Source organism: Emydura macquarii, unplaced genomic scaffold (genome assembly GCF_026122565.2).
Source record: "Emydura macquarii macquarii isolate MOO-44397 ecotype Brisbane River unplaced genomic scaffold, CSIRO-AGI_Emac_v2 contig_1045, whole genome shotgun sequence".
Taxonomy (NCBI): Eukaryota; Metazoa; Chordata; order Testudines; family Chelidae; genus Emydura; species Emydura macquarii.
The window spans coordinates 36,377-59,073 of record NW_027131182.1 but is presented as its reverse complement, the minus strand read 5'-3'; the positions used below and the strand labels follow the sequence as shown (position 1 = coordinate 59,073).

Here is a 22,697-nt window from a genome sequence, read left to right as displayed (position 1 = left end):
TTAGAGAGGATGCAGCAAAGAGATTAAAAAATTATTTGAGGGCTGAAGAAAATATCTCAAAATGAGGGACTTGAAGATCTCTGTCTGTTTAGCTTCTCCCCCCCAGCCTCTTGACAAAAAAAAAAACAAAGATAAAAAAAGGATTGAGAGGTGAGCTGATTACAAAGTATATGTATCTTCACAGGGAAAAAAATACTGGGTAGTAAAAGTCTCTTTATCCTACTGGAGAAATACAGAACAAGAATCAATAGCTGGAAGATAAAGCCAGGCAAATTCAAATTAGAAATAAGGCACAGATTTTAACGATTAATCACTGGAACAAACTACTAAGAAAAAGGGTGGATTCTCGATCTCTTGAGGTCTTCAGGTGAAGACTGGGTGTCTTTCTGGAACACATGATTTAGCCAAGTACGAGTTATTGGGTCCAGGACAGGGGGAAATAGGTGAAATCATATGGCTGATGTTATACAGGAAGTCAGAGTAGGTGATCTAATGGTTCCTTGAAATCTACGAATCTGTAAAATGGGGATATTAGCACTTCCCTTCCTCAAAGGGGTGTTGTGAGGATAAATGCATGAAAGATTATGAGGTGCTGAGATACTATGGGAATAGGGGGTTATATAAAATAGACAGATTGTGCATGTCACTTCGCCTTGCTGTGGCTTTGTTTCCTCAGCTGTAAAACAGAGATAGTAAAAGTTCCTTACAGCACAGAGGTGATTTGAGGTTTATGAATACATATCTTTAAAAGGTGTCGAGGTTCTTGGAAGGAAGGTACTACATAAGAGCAAAGGATTGTTATTAGTATTGTTATTACTGCAAGCAAAGGAAGAGTGATTGAGATTCACTTATTTAGGTTATAGTGTTTGCCTTATGGGAGAGGAGAGAGATGAGTTGCTACAACAGAGATACCTGCAAGTCTGAAAAAGCAGAGCCGCAGATTTGTGAACTTAATCTAAGGGGTGATATAAAAACTGTTGATTGTGGAGTTCTCTTTTTAGTGACAAAGAAGCCGCAAGCTTTGTATAGAACAATGGTACATAAAAGGCCTTTTGATGATTGTTCCATCTGATAAACACAATTACTTACAACAGGAAATTCAGGATGCCACGTTAGCAGAAGTCCCTAGCTTCGAAGATCAGCTAATGTACCTTGGAGATATGAATCAGTTTATCCGATATACTCTATTTTTCTTTCTCTCCTTGGGCTCTGTACCTTTCTATATCTTAAAAGGAAATAAAAATAGGGGAAATCAAAGCACTCCGCTGTAGAGCACATTACAGAGATAGCACAAAAAGCAAAAAACAAAAACAAAAAAAACCCAAAAAACACAGTAGAGATGAAACACTTTCTGATAAAAGCCTTAACATGACACTGCAGTCTAATTAATTCTGTCATTTTTACCACATTCACGAGACCTTCAAGCACAAGCCAGCCCTGAATGAATGTTTATTTTTAACCTTTGTTTTGGAGGTTAGGTTTTGTTTTTGTGCATGATGGCTATCGCTGCTTTTAAAGAGACTTTGATGGTGATTTCATAATAGCAAAGGACAGAAGCCCAATGAAGGCAGTTAAAAAATAACCCCCCACTGTGTGTGTGTGTGTGTGTGTGTGTATATAATATATGGCTATATTTTTAAAAGCACTTATCTTTGGCCTAACTCTGATCCCTTTGCAGTCAATGGTAAACGTTTAATGGGAGTAGAGTGAGGACAGTGATGAGTGCATTAGAAAGTTCCACCCATAGTGGCTACTAGTAACTTTGGGAGGCTTCAGTTTTGGGGCATCCAGATGTGAGACCTTTTCAAGGGATCTGCTGTTCAGAAAGTGCTGAGAACCTGCCCTATGAAAATCAGGCCCCTTTAAAAACCAGGCTTCTCAAACTAGGAATCCAAAAATAGGCACCCAAATAGGTAGTAATTTAAAAAAATATTCACCATGTAGAGATGAGGGCAGGTTGGGGTGGAGATCTACATACAGAGTCCTCTGGATGCAGTGGGATTTCAGCAATGTGCAGCCTTTTTGCTAGCCTTCTGCACAGGAAATTTCACCCTACATAAATTCAGGATAAACTTTTTATGCAGCAAGTCATGTTATTGTGAAGGATGAGTGGACTCTGATAATTATCTTAACGATCGGCTTGTTTCTAGCACCAAACGAAAGAAATTATATTGCTGAGGCAAACTGGCTGGTCGATGAGTTTATGAATCTCAGAGCACAGGGAAACAGCATCACACAGCGCAGCATGCCATTTAGATTATATTGCTCAAGTCATTGCTTTGTCCTTTTAAAATTCATCTTTTAAAAGATGTGAGTGAATTTATGCCTAATGGGAGTAGTGGGACTAACCAAAATGGCTGGAGTCAGGAGCAGTTTGGACAGGTGTGATGCAAACTTACCGGGACACACCCTTGCCAGGAAAATTCAGTCCTGACCTACCCTCTCTTATTATAATGCCCAACTTCTCTCCAGCAAAAATACCCATGTGTGCTAAATTATGACCAACTGTCTGCTTCATGATATGTACAAGGAAGAGACACCAAGCTCATTTCTGCTTGAGAACCTACATTCAACTAGATTTGAATTACAAGAAAACAATGAAATAAACCCATCCAAGTCAGAGGCAGTGTGGCCTGGTAGATCTGACACCCAGCGGGGAGTTAAGAAACTGGGTTTATTTCCATGTCTACAGTTAAACTACTGGGACCTTAGTCAAGTCACTTCACTTCCCTGTGCATTTATTTCCACTCCCATCCTTTCTCTATCTTGACTATATTGTAAGCAATCCAGGACAGGGACTGTCTCATCCTGTGTGTTTGTACAGGAAGATGTTCCAATCTGAGATGGAACATCTAAGTATTGCATTAATTCAAATAATAACTAATAAGAGAAAAAGAAATAATGTTTTATTCCACCCCTGCCAGTTCAGTGTTATTCATTCAGCACAGTTTCCAGTGCTTTGTCCAGTCCACTTATCATTAGGAAAGCCACTACATATCTGTAAAATGGTATAAAGCCTACCTCTCAGGATTGATATGAGGCCTAATCAATTGTTATTTGCAAAGTGCTTTGAGATCCTCGGTGAAAAGGAGCTATTATTAGCATATAAAGCATTATTAGAAAGAAGGGTCTTGTGGTTAAGGCACTGGACTGGACTTGGGAGATCTGGCTTCTATTCCAGCTTTTCCTGTGTGACCTTGGGCAAGTCTTTTAATCTCTCTGCACCTCAGTCCCCCAGCAGTAAAAATGGGAATAACAACACAACCTTTCTCCTATGCTTTGCCTCTGCCTTTTGTCTGTCTTGTATAGCTCTGTTGTGAGCTCTTTTGCACAGGGACTGTCTCGTCCTCTGTGTATGTGCAGCACCCTGCATAAGGGGGATGTGACCTGCGTTGGGACTGCAACGTAGCAGTATAAAAAAGTTAAGGCAAGAGCTGCACACGGTGTTGAGCATTGCTCCTATGTTAGCTGTGGCTCTCCCATACATAAGGCAGTTCCTTTTTTAAATCCACAGTCTCTATTTCTGTGTGGTCCAGTGTTGGAAAAAGTGACAAAGTAGCTTCTGACAGATTGCCCTGAGTATATATCTGAGCTTCCCAAATGCTGCCACTGTGGCTCCCCGAGACAAGATCAGAAGGTTGAGGTTGGCAGATGCTGACTCAAAGTAAACCAATGAAAGGATTGTCTTTCACAGGTTCCTCCCCTCCCCATCTCTTGCTTCCAACAGATAATACTGTACAAATCCCCATCTGCTTTGTCTCAGTAACGAAAAATGCCACTTGGCATCAAATCTCTGCAGCTAGTTCAGACAGAAACCTAGCTCATTAGTCTCAGAACAGCAAAGACAAGATTTGCAGCTACTCAAACCAGCCACTGAATGTGTGCATATGAATTTTGGGCCACATTGTATCTTGAAGTAAAGGTTTCAAAAGAACCTAAAGTGTTTAGGAGCCTACAGTCCAATTTTCAAAAGTGACTAGATACTGAGGAGCCTAAGTTTCATTGAAAATCAATGGGCTTAGGTGTCTAAGTTCCTAAATCACTTTTGTGGTCCAGGTCAGTGGGACCAGGCATGCAGAAGTATAGCGTATGTACCTACTGTTCCCACTAGTCAGGTGGGCAGGGACTCTATCTCTCTCATATATAAGATCTTATATTGCCACCCATCCCCATAGTATCTGAACACCTCCCACATCAAAGCAAGAGCAAAAGGAAAGTCCCTAGTATATTTCATGGAGTATCTTCTCTGTACTATTTTTATATGTCAACCCCATTGTTCAAAACCCATGAATCAGACCACCCTACCCCCACCCATCAAACCCTGAAATTGACTTAAAAATGCTGAGATTTTTTAAAATAAATAATACATTTTGGTTCTTTATCTGTGCTTTCTGATTTCTGAGCCTTTTGAGTAAACTCGGGTGACATTTTCAAGCTTTTCTCAACAAATACAAGGACTAGAAACTTAATTATTTTTAAATGAAAGATGAAATTTTCAGATTTTCATTTGACTGCTGGAACTTGAGCTTTAACAAAAACACCAATTTCACGAGATTCTTGATGAAATTGCAAGAGCTGGCAACAGTGCACACAATTCCACTTGCAACCTTTCATAGCTCTCCATTTGCATACAAAGAGCCACGTATACATGAACTTGGGCTGCTAGGTAGTCAAAGCATCTGAATTGGTCAAGAGACATATTGTGCCCTATTGTCTAACAATAAACTCATCACATGGCATTCAGCTGATCTCAGATGAATTCTTGGTAATGCACAAGAAAATTAGTATAAGGGCAGAGATCATTACCTAAGAGAAGAAGGCTATTAATCCTGGTGGGGCAAGTTTAATATTTGCATTTTCTATGAGTAATCCTATTGATTGGCAGGACCACGTAGCACACGACTCTGGTAATGAAATAGAAAGACAGACAACATCAGACACACTTAATCCCTCAAAGATGAAGGAAATTGAAAACTGGCAAATCTTATTGTGGAGAGGTTTGTAGCGTAGTTTTCATTTAAGCTACATCCCAGAGGTATTGCTGTTCTGATCTGTTTCTCTTCCAGTGTTGTGGGTGTCACCATAAGATTATTGACTGCAAAGTACAGTGTGAACCCCAGACCTAAGGAAATATTGACTAATAGATATAGATCAAAGTAATTTATTTTCCACTACAGATCTCAAAGAAATGAATGTATTGCTATAAATGTCGAGGTGGGAAACCAATGGCAAACCCTTTCTTTTCCACAAGGACATTATTAGGACCCATGTTTCATATGCAAATGGACAGCTGTTCTGGATTGCGAACAAACAACCTCATCTGCTCATGTCTGAAACATCTTTTTGCCATTATGGTCTAATCCATGCCTCTCCCTCACTGCCTCTTCTTTTTGCATTTTGTTTACTCAGAAACACCACCTGTTCAGTGACTAGTTACTACTCGTTATCTAGCTGCAGCCATAGGGCTTGATCCAAAGTCAACAGAAGTTACCTGGAATTTTTCCAATGACTTTGATAGGCTTCGCCCATGAACTTTGTTGTCAATGGCATCATGTGGCGCGAGAACTGTGCGTTTCAACCATTTTTTGTCTTGATTCTGACGTGTGCGGGCCATGTTCCATCCTCTCCTGTTCTTTATTTGGAGATTTGGAGGTTCTAATTAAACTAATTAAAAAAGAGAGACAATAAATTCTACCGGATACAAAATTTAAACTAAGTGTAACAAAACTTAAAATCATTAATATCATGTGCCTCTCTTTCCCTCTCATCCTTTGTCTTGTCTATTTAGATTGTAGCTTTTTGAGGCAGGAGTTCTAACTATATGTTTTTGTGCTGCCTCTAGAACAATAGACCCACTAATTGAGGCCACTAGCTTCTACCATAATACAAATAATAATAACTGCATTAAATGTCAAGTCCCTGAAATGGACATACTGACACCTAACTTCCCTTCCTCCTGTAGCAAATAGAAGACATAAAAGTACACTCATTGGTATTCCTTCACTTGACTATATCAAAACTTTACCATAGGCAACTGAAGTTTTCTAAGTCATTTAATAACCTAGCTCTATATCTGTATGGGATAAACTGGGTGATAACATGTCCTGAATTGTTACTGACAGCAACTGTTAAGGCTTTGAGCTCTTATCATTATTCACCAGCTGTTGCTTTTAACACTATATTCACAAAAACTATAAAAAAAATGGTGTGTGTGTGTGTGTGTATAGAAAGGAAAACTCTAAATGTCCCTCATGGGTGAATTCAAATTATGCACTTTCCCTTGAGTGTCTGTGTTGGTATGAGAACTACATACTTAATGCACAGTTTGAATGAAACTAGTAACCATGCAGATTGCCTTTGAAATTGGACATTTCTCAATTTTCCACAAAGGAAGGGAAAAGGCTCAGTTCTGGAAAGGAGTTGACCCAGGGCAGGATTTTCTTTATTAGGGAATCCCAGTTATTGCTCAAAAAGCTTCCATGCCATGTTACCAAATTAACCACTCTACTATTTCCTCTCTCGAAAAAAAAGCTACAGTGTCACCTTAAATAATTTTAGAGGAAAGGGAAAGACAGTTTCTGGTGATCTTCATCTGGAGATAAAAGCTCCATACTAGATCTTTTAAATATATCTATGAGCTTCCATTAGTATCATTGACAAAGTATTGCTGAGCACCAGGAATAGAAAAGGTTGCTTTTGAATGTATCTATTCCTTTCTGTCTGAAAGGATGTAGAGTCAGTTGTTTTCCTGCCTGTGAGGCCCTCTCACATTGAGCTGAATACTGCAGGTTCTGTTCTGTGGCACCTCCTATTCAACACTGATGTAAATCCCTCAGAGAAGATAGTGAGATGGTTTGAAGTCGGGGGGTTGGGGTATAGAGTAAACTACTTTTTTATCTATGGGAGAATAAGCAGTCAGTTATATTGGATGATGACACACATTTGTTAATTATCATTGCGGTAAGGGCATATATTACTGGAAGAATATCTTTTATACATCAAACAAATATATGAATTAACAAAAGATTCCTCAACACAGAAAGAGACGAGGTCATAGGCGTGTGAACAAGGTGTGCCGGGTGTGCCCTAAAGCAGGGGTGTTTTATCCAGCCCGTGTACCTTTTTGATGTGTCCCGCGGTGCCATCTCGCTGTGTTTCTGCCGCCGAAAGAGTAGAGGGTAGTCGATTTCTCAGCAGACAGTCACAGTGAGCTGCCGCCGAAAAAGAAGGAGCCGCGAGATTTTGCAGTGGACACTAGGACACGGAGAGAATTCCGCTGGTGGATAATTCAAATGTGGCCCGCCAGTGGAATTCAGTTTGACACCCCTGGTAAAGATGAAAATGAAAATTCACTGGGTGCGCACCCTAATGAAATGTGCTGCGCACGCCTATGGACAAGGTTATATACCGCTATCTGCCCCATGTCAATTTTATAACTTTATAAAAAGAGAATCAGAGGGCTGATTCTGCCAACAAGTTTCTTAGAAGGATTAGTTTTGCATTTTTGCCCTGAAACTGGCATGACATGGTTCAGCCTCATCTCTTCAGCAGTGGCTTCCTACATCTGAAGGCCCTTAGCTTTGAAAATGCCATGCTTTTGACCCTGTGAGCTTGACTCTGAGTTCATTAAGCCTAAGCTTCCCTGCTGAATACAGCTACCAAGACAGGGTGCAGATCCTTAAGACATCCTGCTCCAAGATCCGTTAGGAATATAAAAGGCCAGGTGCTTGAAAAGAAACCTATAGTGCATACCAAGTGCAGCATGCAAGGTATTAGATGCGATCTGGCTGATGTGCCCCACTTAGCAAAGTGCATTGTTACAACTATTCCAATCCATTGGCCATCTACAATTTTTTAATTGTCTTTCTGGGAACATATATTTCTAAGCGCTGGCTGCTCCATATGCATTTTTTCAACTGCAGTCTTATATTGCAAAATCGCTACAAAGGCAGATTGTATTCTCTTAGGACCATGAATGGGACTCAGAAGATGTTCATACAATGACTGTCATGTCCGTCTTATGGTGTGTTTGCCACAGGTCTATCTATGCTGTGTTCCTGTGACTCAGGGCAGGTCTACACTTAAAATGCAGAAGTGGCACAGCTGCTCTGCTGTGGCCTTCAAGGAATATCCTACTACACTGACAGAAGAGCTTCTTCAGTCAGTGTAGTTAATCCACCTCAGCGAGATACAGTAATGTCAACGGGAGAAGCCTCCCATCAACATTGCACTGTCTACACCAGGAGTTATGTCAGTATAACTGAGTCGCTCAGGGGTGTGGATTTTTATCACACCCCTGAGCGAAGTAGTTATACTGATGTAAGTTTATAGTGTAGACCTTGCCTAAGAAAAGATCCTTTTCTCACCTTTTCTTGCCCTTTCTCTTCCCAGCCTGTAGGAAAGGAAATAAAAAGGGAAGACAAAAGTGAAACTCCCATTAATTTTCTTCTGTCAATTCTTATCCTGTACAAGTGTAACATTTTGCCTTACCTTGTACCATCATTGGGGGAAGCTCAATGGCATTAATTTAATGAAGATACTACTTAATGAAAGGATCTGACTAACCCTCCCAATAAACTCAGAGATTAATAAAACCTCACAATGAAGTTACACATTTCAGAAAAAAACCACCTCAGCGTATTCCCTAAACTACCCTCCCCCATTACTTGGAGCAAATAATTTTCTCTTCTTGAAAAGCAGCCCAAATAATACGTAGAAGGATGGAATATGTGTTCTGTAGCATGTGTATAATGGCAGTTTGATATCTCATACATTTACAATGCTCTCTTATTCTGGGAAACTATTTCTGAAAAAAAGGCCATTCCATTGCACTCCAGTTCTATATAAATCCATTGTAAATCCTCTCCCTGAATACGCACTTCAGCAGAATAGATAGAATCCCAACAAATGAGCAGCATGTGGAGGTGGAGGAGAAAGGGAGAATTTTGTTGTGCTTTGCCTTTCATTGCAAAGGTATAACAAAATATTCTTTGTTTGAAAGTCAAGCCTTCAATGGCTCTTAGCTATGAATACTATAAAGAAGGGTGCATTTGCATTATGCTCCATGCAGTGGGTGAAGCAGCAGGCAATGTAGGTGATGCACAATGCTGTTTACTGCATTTTGAACAGACTTTATCATAACATGCCCAACCTGATGTTTCAAGCCCTAATTCAACAAGGTTCTTAAGTATGTACACAACTTTAAGCAGGTGAGCAGTTCCAGTGTAATCAATAGGACTATTCACATGCTTAAAGTTAGACATGTGCTTAAGTACTTTGATGAATATGGGCCCCAGAGAATTTACTCCAACCCTAGAGATTATTTTAGTTCTAGATTTGTGGCATGCCAATCAATCAAATTTTCACCCACACACTCACTTTGGGTTCCTGCTACCCTTCCTTCTCTGGTTCTCCAGGCATACATCACCCTCTTCCTCTTCACATGTCTATCATACTAATCCTTTCTTCCCAGTAGTGATAACATAATATTAATTAGGGAGAGTTTCGATTTTAGGTTAGATCACATCTTCGCAAAGGTTTGTGTGGTGCCTAGCACAATCAGGGCCATTGTCCTGCAATACAAATACTAAATACATAAATAATTATAATGATGGATTTGAAAGTTTAGATAGGTAAGAATAAAGAGAGCTGTTTAAACTGCATTTAAAGCAAATGCAAAGCTGCCTTAGCAGTAGTTAGAATCCAGCTCAATGCACCTTTGGGGTTTTGTTTTGTTTTTTGGCTGTTTTATGTTTTTCCTGAACATGACTAAATAAGCAACATTCACAGCCTTCTTTTTACATGCAAATCTTTTTGTAACCATCTGTTGGCAGCAGATGATAAAAATTAACAAAACTTTGTTGTTGCTCAGAAGAAAATTGAAATAAATTCCTTGGTTTTTAAGTATTGAAAACCAAATTATTCCTTGAAGTTATTTTCATACAAATAGAAGGATCCTACTTCTAATAAGTATGTCTGTAGAAATGTCTTATTTTTTCAGGGAGATATGTGTGAGGGAAGATATATTGTTTTCCAGCCTGGAGACCACCAACAGCCCTGCTATGCTGATTTAGTTGCTTTTGCTAATGCTAACTCTCTGAATGAAACACACTTTGAGTTGCTGCGGCTTGTCTTCTGACAAAGGTGCAAAGGTTAAACACAGCACATACTGATCCTGAAGGAGATTTTCTCAATATTGACAATCCAAGGGCATACATAGAAAATTGATCCATTTTGTTTCTTCATTCCTCCATCCCAAAGTACATATACTTCGGTGTTTTTCATCAAGTGGGGCCCGGTAATTGCCAGTGCCTTCCCATCTGCACCCAACCTTGGCGTTTCATGCTGTCCTTTCGGCTGTGCAGGACTTGACCTTAGTACAGAGCTGGCTGTCATTAAGATGGCAGCTCATCCATCACTGCCTCCGCATGCTGTCAGCGATCCATTTAATCTCTCTTGTAATTTTCCGAGGGAGGCTTGCAAAAGTCACAAACAGAATTTTAATGCTGTAAAATGCTGTTTGGAGCCAGTAAATATTTCCTTTCAGTGTGAGGTCATGCTATGCATACGTTCCCCAAGTTCATCTTAGCTCCCTTTGCTTTATGAGGCTGCAAACCTATATATACCCCACCAGAAGCCATCTACCCATGCATGCCAAATGGACTCACAGGGCCACATTCCTTGCTAATGTGACTGGTGAGGCAGTAGCAAGCTCAGCCCCCTGACCCCAACACGTCATGTTCCCTAGACTCTACAGCCCACCCCTTCAACTGTCTCTTCAGTTGAGTCCTGCTCTTCAGCTGCTCAAGCTGACTGTCCCGTCTGGCTCTATGGCTGCTTCCGTAGGGCCTGATCCAATCCCAATTTAAATCAATAGAAAGATTGTACACACTTCACCCAAAATTCATTTGGATCAGGCCCTTGAAGCAAGCAACAGCCCTTCACCTTAACTCTCTCTATGCATCTTTTCTGTCCATTGCCCCACACTTGCTCCTCCAGTCTCCTGTGTGCCATTATTTAAAAAGAGTGAACAAGGTAACCCAGGAAATTATTATTAGGCCTGTCAGTCTGACATCAGTCCCAGGCAAGATAACAGACTGGCTGATTTGGGATTGGATTAATAAAAGAACTAAAGGAGGAATTAAAAATTAACATAATTAATACCAACCAGCATGGGTTTATGGAAAATAGATCTGTCAAACTAACTTGATGCCTTTTTTAAAGAGATTACAAGTTTGGATGATAAATGGAATAGTGTGGAGGTAATATAGTTGGGATATCTCTACACTGGAATTAAAAACCCCCATCTGACCCATGCCAGCAGACTTGGGCTCAGAGGGCTTGAGCTAATTGCAGTGTAGAAATTTGGGCACAGGTTGGAGCCTGGGCTCTTGGACACTAAGAGGTGGGATGTCCCAGAACTCAGTCCGAGCCTCAGCCCAGATATCTACACTGCAATTTAACAGTCCCTCAGCCCGTGAGCCTGAATCTGTTGGCATGGGCCAGACAAGTGTTTCTAATTGCCATGTAGACAAATTCTTAGATTGCTGTCAGGCATTTGACTTGGATTCGTGACATTTTGATTAAAAAAACTAGAATTATATAAAAATAACATGGCACACGTGGATTAAAAACTAGCTAACTGATAGGTTTCAAAATGTATTTGTAAATGGGAACTATCATTGGGCGGGTGTGTTTTTTGGAGGGGTCCCACAGAGATCTGTTCTTTGCCCTATGCTATTTAACATTTTGATCAATAACCTGGAAGAAAATATAAAATCATTACTGATGAAGTTTGCCGATGACTCAAAAATTGGAGGAATAATAAATAATGAAGGGGCCAGGTCACCTATACAGAGTAATCTAGATTTCTTAGTAAGCAGGGCTCAAGCAAAACAATATGCATTTTAATATGGCTAAATGTAAATGTATACATCTAGGAACAAAAAAAGCCATATTTACACGATAGTGGACTCTATCCTAGGAAGCAGTAACTCTGAAAAAGATTTAACAATCATTATGGATAATCAGCTGAACATGATCTCCCAGTGCGAACCTGTGGCCAAAAGGGCTAACGCAATCCTTGGATGCATAAACAGGGGTAGCTTGAGTAGGAGTAGAGAGGTTATTTACTTCTGTATTTGGAACTGATGTGATTGCTGCTGCAATACGATATTCAGTTCTAGGATTCAGAATTCAAGAAGGATGTTGAGAAATTGGACTGAGTTCAGAGAAAAGCCAGCAGAATGAGCAAAGTATTAAAAAACATGCCTTACAGTGATAGAGCCAAAGAGATCAATCTATTTAGCTTTACAAACAGAAAGTTAAGAGGTGACTTGATTACAGTCTAGAAGTAGCTACATAGGGAATAAATATTTAATAATGGGCTCTTCAATCTAGCAGAGAAAGATATAACATGATCCAATGGCTGGAAGTTGAAGCTAGACAAATTCAGACTGGAAATAAGGTGTGATTTTTTAAGTGAGAGTGGTTAACCATTGGAACAATTTACCAAGAGTTGTGGTAGATTCTCCATTACTGTCAATTTTTTAAATTAATATTGAATGTTTTTTTATACGTTCTAGGAATGAATTTGGGTAATATCAGTGGATTGCACAGGATATCAAACTAGATGATCACAGTTGTCCTTTCTGGATTTGGAATCTATGAATCTGTATATTTCACCAGCAATAGCACAAGCCTCCACCCATTCTTTGTCCAGTATGAGCAGGACTTATCCCTGGCAAACCATAACAGGCTCATCAACTAAACAGTTTACCCTTCTGAGAGGGGTTACAAGCTTTGTCTCTCAGGGAACATATTCTGTAAGTTTAACCCTTCCCAGGATGTCACAACAGATCAGGGCTACCTCTAGTAAATTCCATATCTACATTCTAGGATTCCCCTAATCCCATGATATGGGCCTCCAGGTAACTATGAGATGTTAACAAACCTATGGTTAGTACTGACCTGGGCTGAATTTGATGTCACAATGTAGTCCCTACCCCTGCAATTAGATGCACACAGGGCTGACCCCTGCAGTCATATTGAGCCCCAGTGCCTTTATTCCGAGCAGTATATCCTATTACTAATCTCTAGAACCATCCAATCCCATGATTGATTTATTATTTGGAATAAAAAATCTTGCACTTTTCCTCTACACATTTCTGGGAGTTTAAAATTTCTTCAGCAAACAGACAATTATACGTTAATTTACTATATAGATATTCTAGAGTTATGCTCACACCTTCTATTTGAAGACCCTGTTTTCAGTTGCTTCTCACTTTGCCAAAATAATCATCTGGGCTGAAATTTTCCATTATTGGGTGTCTGCCTCAGACTGAGTTATTTTGGAAAGTTTCAATAAAAACAGTTCAGGAGTGCCTGCATAGAAGATAAGGGAAAAATGATGCCAATATTGAAATTTCTAACCATTTGTTGAGAAGCTTTAACACCTCCAGGCTTTAAAGGAGGGGATCACACTGGAGTCAAAAACTGACTTTGGTGTTTCTGTGAAAATCCAAATAAATTTGTCCAAGTTATAAACTATTGAAATTTGCTGCACTGAGTTTATTAGAGGCCTGCAGCAAAATTCTCTAAACAATCAATCTTTGCTAAGTATGCGCCATACCTACTGAGCTTCCTGCAGAACATGCAACACCCACACAGAGCTTACTAAGCATGCTCCATTCTCCAGCCAAGCAGGTCATTTTCTGTCACTGTTCCCCTGTCTGGTGGAGGCTTCTGTGGTGTCAGGCAGTAGAACTGAGAGAAGAGAGTCTCTCTTGTGGTCTTAATGGACCCCAGGCAGGAGGCAGTATGAGGAAAAGGAGGAAGAGGGCACCAAAAGACTATGAAGACGGTGAAGCAGGGACAGAGAAGTAAAGGGGATGGGAACAGTCATTTTCCAACATTGAATGCTTGACTTTGAAATCTTAACATTTTTTTAACATAACTATTTTAGGGTTTTTAATTATTATTATTTTAAGTAAAAGATATATAAAATTTTCCATAAAATTACATCTCTGTTTATGGGTTTGCTCAGAATTGCATTTAACAAAAATGAATGCCTCCTTCAACAAGAGCAAGGCATAACGAGAGAATGATTAAAAAGTACAAAATAGGCCAAAAAGCCTTTTATTCACACAATCAATTTCTCAGTGGTGCCCATTAGACATACTGAATCATGCACTTTGCTTACACAGCTGCCCTGAGAAAGGCAAAGCACATATTGCTACCCATCTCCTTTTGCTGAAGTTTGGAAATTATAGCAGTCGTAAAGTGATAACACTCTTTCTTGGTGTCATTGAGTATTATGTTAGCATACAACTGACTTGCTTAGCTTTACAATATTTGTAATCACATTAAGATTAAAGTAACATACAATCCTGCTAATGTTACAAATGATTGGGCTGAACACAGGGGTATCTGGGTGAAATTGAATGGCCTGTTTTATGTCGGGGGTCCAATTAAGTGATCTGTTGGCCAGTTCTGGCCTTAAACTCTGTGAATGAGTCTGAAAGTCATCAACTCGCCGAAAAAAAGTATATGCATGGATGTGACAGCCACAGAGGAGTTTCCAGGCTGGATCACTCTAATGATCATCTAGTCTAGAGTATTGTTTCTGACAGTGATCAGCACCAAATGCTTCAGAGGAAAGTGCAAAAAGCCCAATAGAGAAAAATGATGAATTAACCTACTCATAAAGAAAGTTTCTTCCTAACACCAGGCAGAAACTGGTTTGTATATGAAGCATGAGGGTTTATATCTCTAATAAAAAATTAACTGGAATACTGATTCAATGTGCCTGGGCTGAAGAACAAAAACATGGCTTAGCCCTCAGGTAGTCAAAGGAAATTTATATTTCTCACAACCTAGGATTTAGTCAGATATTGACAGGGGTCTCACACAGCTCTCTTGTCTTATTATCATGGATTTAAAATTATTTTAATAAATCATGATATCTAAATACAAATAAATATAAAAACTGGGTTTCCTGGTCTTGAATTTGAATTCGAGTCTGAATGTTCACCCTTACAGTTTAGTACTTGCTACCACAGAAGAAGGATGGTCTACTGGTTAGGGGGCTGGGCTGTGGCTTGGGAAACCTTGGTTCAGATCTCTGTCCTTCTGCAGATTTCCTGTTTGATCTTGGCTACCTTCTTAGTCTTTCTGTTCCTCAGTTTCCCATGTAAAATGAGGGTAATAGTATTTCCCTGCCTTACAGGGATGTTGTGAATTGCTCAGGTACTGTGGTGATGAAGGCAATAGACATATAGGATATTTATATTTCGACAGCTTGTGGACACTCTGTGATGCATCCTAGTCTTGGTGGCACAATCTATTAGTATATTTGGCTATTAACTAAAAGATTGCTGGTTCATATCCACCCGGGGTGGAACTCCTGTGTTACACAAGTCAGACTAGATGACTGAAGGGTCCTTTCTGGCCTCAACATTTATGAACCTTAAATGGCCTTTTTTCGTTGTAGGTTTCGACTGAAGAAGGCATGAGCTTGGCCAGAGAGTATTCATGCTCCTTCTTTGAGACCTCAGCTGCCCTGCGCTTCTACATTGATGATGTCTTTCATGGACTGGTGCGGGAAATCCGCAGGAAAGAGTCCTCGCTGCCCCTGACAGAGAAAAAGTTGAAGAGGAAGGAGAGTCTGTGGAGAATGCTGAAAGGATCTTTGAAGAAGAAAAGAGAAAGCACAACCTGAGGGCACTTCCTCGTGGGCCACTTTTAGAGAGTTGATCACAGTCATCTGTAGCAATTCCTAAGGCAGCATTTACACAGCATCTTTAGGGCCCAGTTCTGGAGTCCTTTCTCTGCTTTCATACAGTCCTTATGCAGGAATAACTTCTATGAGGCCCAGTCTATGGTTGCCCTATGGCCCCTTTATGTCTGTGTTGCCAGTGGGGAAGGTACCACATAGCAGTCAATTACTCACCCTCTCATCCTTGGCACAGAAGGCCTCTTGTGTGATGTACAGAGGCAGCAGAGTGAACTTTGTACCTTTCCCTGCTTGATCCCCCAGTACAAGGGGTATTCAAGGGTGGGCAAGGGCAGGAAAGAGTGTTTTAGGCATGCAGCAATTCTCCAAAATGTGCCATATTTTGGAGTTTAATGTACCCATCATACACACACCTGAATCATATATCATTTGAAAACTTATTTTATGTACCTTTTGATTAATTATGATGTGGAGCTATCAAATGGTGCCATAAGCTGGTGGGCAAGGTGAAACAATGGTTCCCTAAATGAGAAAGTGTTATGTTGTGCATAGTTCCAGAAACACTGCAACATGACTATGTTTTTACTATTTACGTTAATTTCAACACCTTAATGTGGTGTTTATTGGTTTATTGTTCAAAGCACCAAACAACAATCTATTAAAATATTTGTATTGGTTTTCCATGGGCAAGTATCTTTTCCCCCAGAAATAATTAAGCTGTTCAGCATGTGGCAAAAAGACCGAATATCAACATTTTGCAATATACTAACAAGAAATGTTTTCACATCACATATTCTTAAGTGTCAAAGTATCTCACGAGTGATTAGAATAGTTGTCGATATTTTCAGCTGAAATTTGCAACTTGATCAATCTCACACTGAAGGGTGTGCACCAGTAGCAGTAAATTGCATGCCCATAATTTGTACTGCCTAGTGGCTAGATATAAATATTTGTGAATTCCTAATGTAATGCTTCTCCATTTGTGAGTTTTTGTACATACAAAGCAGCATCTAGTCTGCCTGGTAGAAGGTTTTAATTTTTAACTGTCTGTGTGTGCAGGACTAGCCTTTGAAATATTCTAGAAACTAGCTTTTTAATTCAGTGACACTTATGCACAGGCCAGTATTAGGGTTTAAAGATGACAATAAACTACTCCATACTGGGTTTCAATCAAAGTGCTCACTCAGCAAAAATGGCAGTTTTGATATTAACACATAGATCTAATTTATATCTAATTTAGCACAAGTCTGTATATTTGTACAAAATGAAAAATGGTGATAGGGGCCGTAGTAATGCTAAGACAATACTTTGGGAATTTTACCTCTACATGGAAGTTACAGTATGTGAAGATATGGAGGAGACAAGCCCCTTAGAACTCACACAAAAAGAAAAAGACTCCCCACAAACTTTGAAAAAGGTGTTATTTGCCAAGTACCCTATTTTAGATAATGTGCCACCAATACTCTATCACAGGAGTTGCTTTCAGAAATACACAAACAAGTCAAATTTGGCACATCAGAGTTGTATTGAAGCCAAGAATGAAAACAGATGCTGAATCCGATCAAAAAGCGTCATGTTCATCTGCTTCCATGGCCAGCAGAGGAAATATATCCACTGCTGCTTGGTCCTGTTGCATTGTTTGCTTGAAAAAAACACGCAAGAAAGACAAGAAACTTTGTAAAATAGAAACATTTGAGAGAGTAACCAATCTAATGAGGGCAGCACTTCAAAGAGGAGATGATGACATGTTGTGCAAGACTTGATGGCTAAGGATGGTGTTCATCAACCAGCATCCCACTCTTCCTCCTTGAGTAAAACAAATCTTAAAGCAAAACCATCTAGTTACACAATATATCAATAATATAGTCACCTTATGACATTGCATTGTATTAGTTGCTTGAAGAGAGAGACGAGAAGACTGTTAAGCTGCTACAAAATTATAAAGCCCTATTTCCCTCAGATGTAGAAACTGCAAGTTAGTCCAAAAGCAAATTACAGGCAAGATTAGAAAAACACTAATTGTTTCTGCAATTTCATTCCATGCACAGCATGGACAAGACAAGTCTACCATTGTTTTATGCAGCACAATAACGTTAGCTGATGTTATCCAAGATAGTAATCTGAAGCAGAAATTTAAGTCAACTAAATGTTTTGTGGATGTTTTTCCAGTGAGTAACCCTGGTGAACAGCTTTCAAAAAATAAGTGGTTTTGTATAATGCTACTTCAATCTTTTGGACTGAAATAGACAAAATAAAACCACTGAATATTAGCCAAAACCAGGTGATTGCAGTTTACAGAGGTCTGCTATTTTTGTGCCCCAGCTGGTGCAGGAATTTGTGCTTTGCTTAATAGATAAAAAGGCATATAATTCCACCAGCAATGAGTAACATCCTTCAGAAGACATTCAAAGAAAGTGCCTGTCAGTTGTGGAGAGCATAGTATTTAACAGTTCCAATTTTTTTACACCTTTGCACATAAGTCTTGTGGCACAGCTACACTGTGAGTTTGGGTTTTGTAATTTAATTGATATCATTTATGCATCAGTTATGGTGAGCTGAGGCAGTTCATCATCACTAGTGCTGCAAAAAATGAAGCAGAAAGACTTCAGGGAGGCGTGTTCATTTCAAATGGAATTGTACTATTTCATGCTGATGAAAATCTCATCCAGGAAGGAGAAGATAATATAGACATCAACGTAGAGATCACTGATGGAAATAATACCTTTCATTCAAAGGCTAGAGTGGGTTTTCAAGAACAATCTACAGATAGTCCAGCATCACAAGAAATATCACTGAAGTATGGGAAAGAAAAGTCACTTACTCTCCCCAGGCAATCAAAGCGTGCAGTGTGCAGCAGCTGAAAAATTTAGAACATGTCCAGAACTGACTCACCATAAAAAAGTACTTGATAAAATAAAGTCTTGTCAAGGACATATGAATGCTATCCAAGATCTTTGCCAGTGTCTTTTAAGACTACTACTTTGTGATGTCCTGCCAATACCAAATGACACTGATATAGTTCACACTCAGGTAATTTCATTTTTGGATTGGTTTCAACCACAGTCTTGCAATAAAGAGGAACACCTACACAGCAATTTCTTATGTACCTATTGTGGATGCCAAACCAGCTGCCTTGGCTAGTCTATCCTATGGTGCTGAAACATAAGGAAATGTCAAGAGCTGTAGAACAACTGCATGCCATACACACCACGGATCAGCAGTTGTATGCTGTTGCTCAACAAGTGAAATGGACTCTCCCAAATGAACTTGGTTCCGTTGTGATTTGTCTGGGTGGTTTTCACATTCTGTGCTGTTTTATTGCATGTTTTGGGAAATTTTGGGGAGACACAGGATCGATAGAACTTCTTGTTGATTGAGATGTGTACGTAGCTTATACTGAAGATCAAATGCTTGCTGGTAAGCAATTTAGCCATGCTCGGCATGACTTGACTCTAGCATTTAAGCATGAGTGCTCTGAAACTTTATTAATTTGTTAAATTGTGTGAGTAGGGAGCAAGTACTCAAGTAGTTCCAGCAATTGTCTGCACGATGTTGGCTGACTAAAAATGTGTTTGAGTACGAAGAAACTGAGTTATGACAATACATCATTAAAGACCTTGATTATGCTGTAACTCATTGGGGTGTGCCCAGTCTCCTACATTCAATTTCTGGGTTCATTTTCTCCAGGTTATGTAGATTCTACTTCTATTTCTACTACTTTGCAGAGCAAAAAGGTGAATAGAAACATTACCTATGCACACACTGTGGCATGCTTCCAAACATCTTTACTGCAAACAGATCCAACTATGCTAGGAGGTTACCAGTCTACATTCTTGATGGCTTAAATCTTCCTGAAGAAATACATAGTGCCTTTGAATCTGGGGAATTTGCTGTGTGTCAGAGTCCTGGTTCTTTCAATGGAATTTGGAGTGACATGGGAACAGAGAAAACTGTCATAAAAGTTTTAATGGGCAACTCACAAGATATGTCCTGAGTAAATGTGCAAAAACTATAAGAGTAAGATGTGTCCTAACAAGAAGTAGTGATGACAAATTCCACAAAAAATGTCATTGCCTCTGCACTGAAGAGGGATGAAGAGCATATTATAGCTTTTACCAGCCATGTCATCAAGAATATGACAAACCTATTTGACCCACTACCACATCCATAAATATTATCAATACATCTACTGAACTGCACGTAACGTCAGATGTACAAGACTCTCTACTCAAAATCGATGAAGAACAAATGGAGAGGTTTGTGAGAGATGCACTTGATTCTGGTGGGACATGTGGCTTCTTCAGCTCATTCAAGAAATCTGGCTTCAAAACATTTGCTGACAAGACAGAAAAGACCAAATTTAAGTCTGGCAAGAGAGGGGCAATCACAGCAGCTATCAGGCCAGAAATTGCTTTCTGCCAAGATTTGTCCTTAGCAAGATGCAGAGATGATGTTTCAATGTCAGCTGTTGTGTCACCTAGTAGGACCCATGCCTATGTCCTCTTCTATGTTGGTGGAATAATGAGAAGAACAAGCAAAGCTAAATTAGGAAACTCAAGCTGAAAGAATCCATGAGCTGTGGCAACTTTGATGTACATTGTGGTTTCTTCATTGCATCAGAGTTGCCACGGCTGTCTTAGAAATGATGGCTGGAGACAAATTCCACACTTTTGATGAAGTAGCTGCTGAGTACTTGAGGCAAATCGTAAAAGGATTTGACAAAGTTAATTCTGTAATCAAAATCTTTGACAAATATGACAACAGTAACTGTGAAAACTGCAGAAAGATAGTGCCAGACAAGATCTAATGGATGGAATAAATACCAAGTGATTGGTGAACACCCTCTACCTTCTTTATGGAAAAGGTTTCTAAACATTGCATCCAACAAGCAGTCATTTATAAAATTGCTCAGTGAATACATGGTTCAAAATGCACCCGATAATGTAGGCGCACACTCAACACACACATTCCTTTTTGCTGAAGGCTCTTCCAATGGTGAAGTAGCAAAGTCCATCACCAGTAGAGGCGGTCAAGAAGCCCAAGACTTGTACAATACTCCAAAGGAAGTGGACACAAGGCTACTGGTGAATGCTGTATGTGCCAATATGGATTTTGGTTCTCTTGGTGTCAAAGGAACCATAATAATTAGGTCACCTCATACAGATGTTTTGGTTCTTGCTGTTCAGTACTTTACAAAAATGAAACATGTATGTAATGTGGATTGAAACAGGCACCATTACCAGCACAACTGAAAAGAGTCACTTCATACTTGTGTGTACAATTTGTGACGCCCTCACTCTTGACTTCTGCAACATACTTCCTGCTGTACATGCCTTAACAGGATGTGACTCTGTGTCATCCCTATTTGGTATTGGAAAAAACGTGTGTTTAATGTTGTCACAGCAATGGGAGCATAATGCTTCAGAGATCTTGCCAAATTGTGAAAGAGTGACTAGCAAGCTGCAATTTCTACAGCAAGGAAGTTGGTAGCCATACTGTATGAATTGAGCAAGAAAGAAAAGGAGCTCCACAGGTTCCTGAATTGCTTGCATCTCAATCTAGCCATCAAAATGGACAAGTTGCTGGCCAAACTCCCACCATGTGGGGACAGTTTTGAAGAGCATTTCAAAAGGGCATCTTGACAAACAAAGATTTAGATGTCTTCATGCATAGGTAAACCAGTTATTGGATCATCACTTCAACATAGATGGAAAAATGTGGAATTTGAACTGCTTCCAGTATTCTTCAAGGGCCCAATGGCGTCTTAGCTTCTATAAGACCTTATTTGTGCTGGTAGCAGTAGAAGTCACTGCACAATCAACTGGCTGCAGTCAAAACAGTCTTCCCTTCATAGAACTGTGCACGTGCCAAGGCAATGAAGACTGTGGTAACCCACGCACTCTTGACAGAGATCATAATGAACAAAATGATAATGATGTTGACTAGAAATGTCATCAGCACTGTTACACTGCAATAATACCTGTACAAATTTATAGTTAGATGTTATTTTATTCTATAGATTGTTATTGTTATGCTTTGAGGTCACAAAAATAAAATCCAGTTGTATGTCTTGAAATGACATACAATCATTAAAATAAAAGAAGCAAAGACAAATATTTCAAAGTAGTTATTATAATGTGTTGATGGTGTCATTGTTTATCCCTGTTTTTATGTTAACGACACTATTTGATAGCTCCACATCATACACCATCTTAAAATAGACATAGCATGTTTTTAAATTATGTAATACGTGTATGTATGTATACAGGGTACATTGTTGAACAAATCAGTGGTGTCTGCCACTTGACTATATGGCCAAAGCATTCTTGTGCCCTGGTTAGTCTCCGGATAGGAAGGGTTAACTGGCACCCAATGCCTAACCAGTCCCCATCAGCTCCAGAAAATGGGATGTACATGTTGCCTCCTCCATGTCTTTACATGGGGCTCTGCACCAGCACAGGTATGAAAGGATGATGTTGACTTCAATAGAAGTTTGCCTCTATAAGGACTAGTAGCTAAGGACTTTAGGATTTATATACATTTGCAGGTTAAAGGCAAGATTGTGCTCCGTATCTGTGTGTATGTGCATGTGCACAAAGCCAGGTGGAACACAAAGGCCTCCCTCCTTTGCATCATGTTGGACAGCCTTGGTACATTTATAGTCCTTCCTGTTGGTTGGGCAGGGCAAGGATTCACAAGTCAAGCACTGCTAGCTAGCACAGAGGAGTGGGGCCAAGGCCCCGTCTCCCTTCCTCACCAGTCTGCAGAGATGGTTGGTCACAGAGGATTAAGAAATAGTGCAGCAGCCATACTCCCCTGCACAGGAAAGAGCTTAGGGAGGCATTGTGGGAGCCACAAAGCTGCCTAGATCTCTCACTGAGGTGGTGCAGCTCTGTAACAGCCTTAGTATGGAGCAGCATGTGTAGTGCACAATCCAGTCCTCTACAAACTACAGAATTATATT

The 22,697-nt window shown here is 39.8% G+C and overlaps 1 protein-coding gene across 1 annotated transcript in view; it reads left to right on the top strand.

The window, feature by feature from the left end:
* RIT2 (Ras like without CAAX 2) overlaps window positions 1-15,718 on the top strand; it is a 237,420-nt gene extending 221,702 nt beyond the window's left edge. The window contains exon 5 of the mRNA XM_067545620.1: window positions 15,491-15,718. Coding sequence (XP_067401721.1) covers window positions 15,491-15,718 — 228 coding nt within the window. The remainder of the gene's footprint in view (window positions 1-15,490) is intronic.
* Window positions 15,719-22,697: the final 6,979 nt, after the last annotated feature.